The sequence below is a fragment of the Oncorhynchus mykiss genome, chromosome 7, assembly GCF_013265735.2.
Source record: "Oncorhynchus mykiss isolate Arlee chromosome 7, USDA_OmykA_1.1, whole genome shotgun sequence".
NCBI lineage: Eukaryota > Metazoa > Chordata > Actinopteri > Salmoniformes > Salmonidae > Oncorhynchus > Oncorhynchus mykiss.
Window position 1 is genome coordinate 70,492,931 of NC_048571.1, and position 6,044 is coordinate 70,498,974.

The following is a 6,044-nucleotide window of genomic DNA, read 5'->3' on the forward strand; positions in this document are numbered from 1 at the left end:
GACTTTATCTAGATAACTCAACAGCCCACAAGACTACGCTAGAGCATGACTTTATCTAGATAACTCAACCAAAGCTTCCTGCTCTGAGTTCCATGGATTCTTACCAGGCTTTCAACTAGCCCCCTGAATGTTGCCCTTGAAGAAGCAAACATTTAGTGCAGATATGAAAAATTATATTTGTGCAGATACAGTAGGAAACATACTTCGAGGACACAGAAGGAGAAGGACAAATTATTATAACTTCAATTGTAATAAAAAATAATAGATCATTTATACTTTAATTATAACCCAGGAGTGCATCATTGCAAAGCCTTCATCTTGACATTGACAATTAATCCACAGATGAACCAGCAAACACGCGTCCTGTGAGAACAACTCCAGAACGGAAAATGGAAGCTGCGACAGAGAGTTCCATATGGAGGGGAGGTCTGTAGCTGGCTTCATAGAGGGGTGTAGAGCAGAATGGCTTGACGCACAAGCACCCAAACTGCTCACATCACTGAGGATGCTGGGATAGTGGAGGTGGCAGGTGATGGGTGAATTCTAGAGCGAGAGAAGGAGAGAGAATATAGACATCAACAGCAACTCAAAACATATTGCCATCGCCTCATCAGAAAGATAAGAAGAATACTACACATCTCATCGTTTGCTGACTAACCTAAAGGGAACTCCAACTAACCTTTATGGCTCTATTCAATCCGTATCGCGGAAGTACAGCGTTACAGCTCCATTGAAATTTAAAGGCAATATTTCCACGTTAGCGGATACTGCATTCCCAGTAAATGCTGCATTTCACTACACTCGCAATAACATCTGCTAACCATGTGTATGTGACCAATAACATCTGCTAACCATGTGTATGTGACCAATAACATCTGCTAACCATGTGTATGTGACCAATAACATCTGCTAACCATGTGTATGTGACCAATAACATGCTAACCATGTGTATGTGGCCAATAACATCTGCTAACCATGTGTATGTGGCCAATAACATCTGCTAACCATGTGTATGTGGCCAATAACATCTGCTAACCATGTGTATGTGGCCAATAACATCTGCTAACCATGTGTATGTGGCCAATAACATCTGCTAACCATGTGTATGTGGCCAATAACATCTGCTAACCATGTGTATGTGGCCAATAACATCTGCTAACCATGTGTATGTGGCCAATAACATCTGCTAACCATGTGTATGTGGCCAATAACATCTGCTAACCATGTGTATGTGGCCAATAACATCTGCTAACCATGTGTATGTGGCCAATAACATCTGCTAACCATGTGTTTGTGACCAATAAGATTTGATTTGCATATGTCGGCTCAATCGGAAATTACCTTTACATTTCTATTGTGTTATCTGTAATGCTGCAACACAGACTGAATAGAGCACTAAGACGTTCTCTGAGGAGCAGAACCCCAGGATTGAAGGTGAGCCTCCAGTCTTCAGCACCATTCCTCCTGAATGTCAGCAGCTGCCCTCATTATGCAGCAGTTCATCAGCCAGGGGAATAGCTGTATCTGTTGGTCTCACTGGGGTCACCCTCGTTCGCTTTACTGCTCTGGCCTATTGGGCTGGCCCCTCACTGGCTTTGTGTGTTCCATCTGTGAGATCATCTCTGGGATCAGTCTTGTGACTGCAGGTGTCTATGTGCATCCCGGCATACCTGCATGTGAAGAGTTTATTTCCAAAACTCTATATCCACCAATTTTTCACATTGTGTTTTTTCATCAGAAATGATTGCTTATGGGTACCTTCATGCTTGTGTAAAATATAACAGTTATTTGTTAATTTGTTACACTTCACTGTGTAAAAGCTAGCAGTACTATGAATGAAACTCTTCATGTGTATCTAGCCTGCATAAGTGTGCATACGTAGCCCTATCAAATGCATGCATATGTGTGTTCCTCTCCCTTACACTCACTGTGATCACTGCATGATTTCGGCCAGTTTCTCGTGGTAGTACTCATAGTTGTCCTGGCAGTCCTCCCAGAGGGTGAACGTTAGGTCGTTGTTCTCTACAAAAGTGTCCCAGACGTAGGTGAAGTCCATGGGCTTCATCATCCTCAGCTTACAGCCCGCTTGAGACAGAGCATTTAGCCCCGCTTGGATCTCTTGCTCCTCCCACTCAAACAGCCGGGCTGAAAATAGGGTCATCTTGATGGTCTTCCTTGCCCGGAGGGCCTCTGCGATCTTAGCCGCGCAGGCCGCACAGGGGCTGGATGACATGTACCTGGGACAGGGGAGGGGGTAAAGATGAATTAGGCACATGTGATGAGGTCATAGAGAGGGTTCTAATCTTTTAATTTAGTGCTGCTAACTTCCTGTGAAACGGGCCACAGCTATCTGTGTAGATACTGTGTGTATGTATGTGCGACTGTGTATTTGACATGTAGTTACCAGGTGACAGTGTATTTAAGAGATAGTTACCATGCAGGTGACAGTGTACTTGAGAGATAGTTACCAGGTGACAGTTTATTTGACCGATAGTTACCAGGTGACAGTGTTTTTAAGAGATAGTTACCATGCATGTGACAGTTTATTTGACCGATAGTTACCAGGTGACAGTGTATGTGAGAGATAGTTACAACGTGACAGTTTATTTGAGAGATAAATACCAGGTGACAGTGTATTTGAGAGATACGCACCAGGTGACAGTGTATTTGACAGCAAGGTCGTAGTCTGGGAGAGTCTTGAGAAAGAAGGCCTGCTCAGCGTGGGCTCCTGAGTGTTCATCCTCCAGGTAACCTCTCATCAGACCATCATCAGCTTTCCCCTTGTCCACCAGGTAACACAGGAACGTCTTGTTCCGACCTGACGAGTACTCCACATTCTTGAACTGGAACTTGAATTGGAACGGGTCGATGCGGTCCCTGGGTGGAGAGGGAATAGGGGGATGGGGTTAATTAACGAATGGGAGAAGGGTTCTCTGTCATCAGTACACTGTTCAAGGTTAGGGAGGTCTGATTTAACATTTTGCCATCCCAAACTTAATTGATTGTGTTATAGTATGTCATATTATTATTATGAAGTGTGTACAGTTCCACAACATGACCTGTGTGTTATAACAGCTGTTCACATGTGCCTCTCCTTAGATAGCACCCCAGTTACTGTAACATATGTTTCAGTTTGGTTCTCTCCCACAAATATTTACACAATGGAATCTACAACCGGTATGCAGGATGACTCTAAATACACTCCTGGGGGCATTTTACCCCCTGGATCAGTGACATCTGTGTTATTTCAAACCAGACAAACAAAGACACACCGAAACAGGGGATCAGAGGGGGTGGCTGCCTGGCTGGAACAGCAGACAGATGAAAGAGCTGGCAGCATGGTAGGGCAGGGTAGAGCAGGCAGAAAGACGGGAGTACAGGACTAATTTTAGTCATAGACTAGCTCTGTATTATTAGCCCTCTGACTCAATGACCCACTTCAACATTAACCATGGCAAGACCAGGGCAGGCCCAGCAGGGCTCGTTGTGGCCCGCGGCAGTGACCAAGACCAGGGCAGGCCCAGCAGGGCTCGTTGTGGCCCGCGGCAGCGGCCAAGACCAGGGCAGGCCCAGTAGGGCTCGTTGTGGCCCGCGGCAGCGGCCAAGACCAGGGCAGGCCCAGTAGGGCTCGTTGTGGCCCGCGGCAGCGGCCAAGACCAGGGCAGGCCCAGTAGGGCTCGTTGTGGCCCGTGGCAGCGGCCAAGACCAGGGCAGGCCCAGCAGGGCTTGTTGTGGCCCGCGGCCAAGACCAGGGCAGGCCCAGCAGGGCTCGTTGTGGCCCGCGGCAGCGGCCAAGATCACCCCACTGGTACAGTGGATGGTCAGTACTAACTGCACAGGACAGAGGTACAGTACTACACTAGCTAGAAACACAATTATACTCACAAACCCTGATCTTCACCCTTATTATAGCCCTAACCCTAAGATGAAAACAAGAGCAAACAGCTTACACTTGTGCTCATCAGTTTGGACAATATTTCCACATTGTCCCTGTCTAGTAATCATCTAGGCAGTTATATTTGGTGATGTGGTCAGATGGTGATAGCAGTCACTTGAAACGATAGTTTTAGTCACTCACCACAAACTAAAAGAAGTGCATACTCTAGCCTTGTAAAAATGACTTTTAGCATCTTCTCTTCAAATCGGTCACACCTCTCCAGTTCTTCCTCTCAATAAGGTATGTCCAAGGATTCTGGAAACCTGACCCAGTTCAAATGTTTTGATTATGAGAAGGCGATTTTGAAAATAGCAGGGCCGAGTCGTGTGTGTCTAATGGAGGCTAACGATGGATGGCTAGTGAACTGGGAAGTGACTCCTACAGTAATCATTAAGTAATCCACAGGCTCTGTCCACAGAGAATAGTGTTCTTTATCCCTTTAATTTAGTCATATATGTGCTATACAGTACATATTGCATTTTGTTGCAGTGTCAACAAATTTAACCCCCAACACAGTGACACCAGATGGTGGGGTGATAAAAAAGACAGAGGGTATTTCCGTACCCTCGGCTGCTCCTACGAACCAACACTCTCACACCTCATCCACCCTGCACAGAATCCTAAACACATATCAACTCAGAATGGAAAAATCCCTTATAGCTGTAACTTAACCAAGCCCCTCACTGCTGCAACATGACCCAGTATGCTAACACACCAACTCACAGGGGGATAACCCAATGACTGTGCAACTTTATAGGCCTCTAATGGTCAACTAATGACTGGGCCGGATGGAATTTGTGGAAGCACATTTAAGCCCCCAGAAGTCCATTGAAATAAATGCCTGTGGAATTGTTTTAACCAGATTCTACCAAACATGGAAACATATTCTATTATTGATTAGATAAGCAGACAACACTATGAAGGTAATGAAAGTTTCATCGAAAGTTATCTTGTACAGTTTACCTTCATTTTGGATATAATTTTACTTTATGGTAAAACTCAGTGGCTGATGTTCTGCCTGACATTTGACCTCTTATTTTATAGTGACACTGCTGTCACAATGGTAAGTCGTATGGACAGTCACAACGAAACCACTGTGGACGTTCCAGTGTTTCACAGTGTTCTAGTGTTCAACAGAGTTCTACGGTGTTCCACAGCATTCTAAACCCATTTCCTCCTGTCACATTGGAATGACAGTGGATATCTCTCTCCATAATGGGAGAAGCAACCCTCATCATCCCTCTAAAGGTCATTAGGCAACACTTCAGTTCTGTCTACTTTGGTAACAACTATGTAATTACTCAGCTATCGATATTAATTGCAGATTATTATACAGTAGGAAACAATACATGAATTGTGATTCCATGTCACTTTGTGCCCCCCAACATAAAACATGAGATCAAAGCAGCAGGAGACAGAGACATACAGTACAGACACACATGGTATCTGTTGTCACCCACCCTTCCATGATCTCCCAAGGAGGAAGCTCAATGGGTTCATACTCTCCATCTGCTGCGTTAGGCTCCACCGCCCCGTTAGCCATGTCTTTATTAGCTGTGGCTCCCTCCTCCATTGGGACCTCTCCGTTCCCCTCCACCTTCTCCCCAAACACCAGGACCTTTTCCTCTTTCTTCACTAAACTTGACTTCACCTCCCTCTTCATCTCCGTCTTCACCTGTTTCTTGATCTCCACCGCTGTCTTTGTTGTCCTCTCTTTCTTCCTAACCATCGGTTTGCTGTTGGCAGTATCACCTTTCTTGTCGGCCATGGTGACTGGTCTTGGAATGGTAGTCCTGTGAGTGTGAGGAGTGTGTGTGTGAGTGAGGTATATGAGAAGGGGAGGGGGCTGGGGGTTGAAGCAGAAATAGGGAAAGAAGACAGGAGGGTTACAGAGAGAGAGAGAGAGAGGAACAGGGGATAGCAGAGAGAGAGAGAGGGGAACAGGGGGTAGCAGAGAGAGAGGGGAACAGGGGGTAGCAGAGAGAGAGAGGGGAACAGGGGGTAGCAGAGAGAGAGAGGGGAACAGGGGGTAGCAGAGAGAGAGAGGGGAACAGGGGGTAGCAGAGAGAGAGAGAGGGGAACAGGGGGTAGCAGAGAGAGAGGGGAA

At 46.0% G+C, this 6,044-nt stretch overlaps 1 protein-coding gene across 4 annotated transcripts; it reads right to left on the minus strand.

Annotated features, from left to right (window-relative positions):
* Window positions 1–229: 229 nt before the first annotated feature.
* LOC110528368 (C->U-editing enzyme APOBEC-2) lies at window positions 230–5,809 on the minus strand. 4 transcript variants are annotated; one of them, XR_002474242.2, is made up of 5 exons: window positions 5,398–5,794; window positions 2,653–2,877; window positions 1,923–2,237; window positions 1,342–1,670; window positions 230–543 (listed from the first exon to the last, which is right to left on the minus strand). XR_002474242.2 is itself a non-coding variant. In XM_021610385.2 (4 exons), exons 1-3 carry the CDS (start codon window positions 5,703–5,705, stop codon window positions 1,934–1,936), a joined length of 837 nt encoding a protein of 278 aa, XP_021466060.2. In that variant the 5' UTR covers window positions 5,706–5,809; the 3' UTR covers window positions 230–543; window positions 1,929–1,933. The 4 variants fall into 4 exon arrangements, 2 of the variants coding, with proteins under 2 accessions (XP_021466060.2, XP_021466061.2); XR_002474241.2 differs by having other exon boundaries at window positions 1,929–2,237; window positions 5,398–5,792; XM_021610385.2 differs by lacking the exon at window positions 1,342–1,670 and having other exon boundaries at window positions 1,929–2,237; window positions 5,398–5,809.
* Window positions 5,810–6,044: the final 235 nt, after the last annotated feature.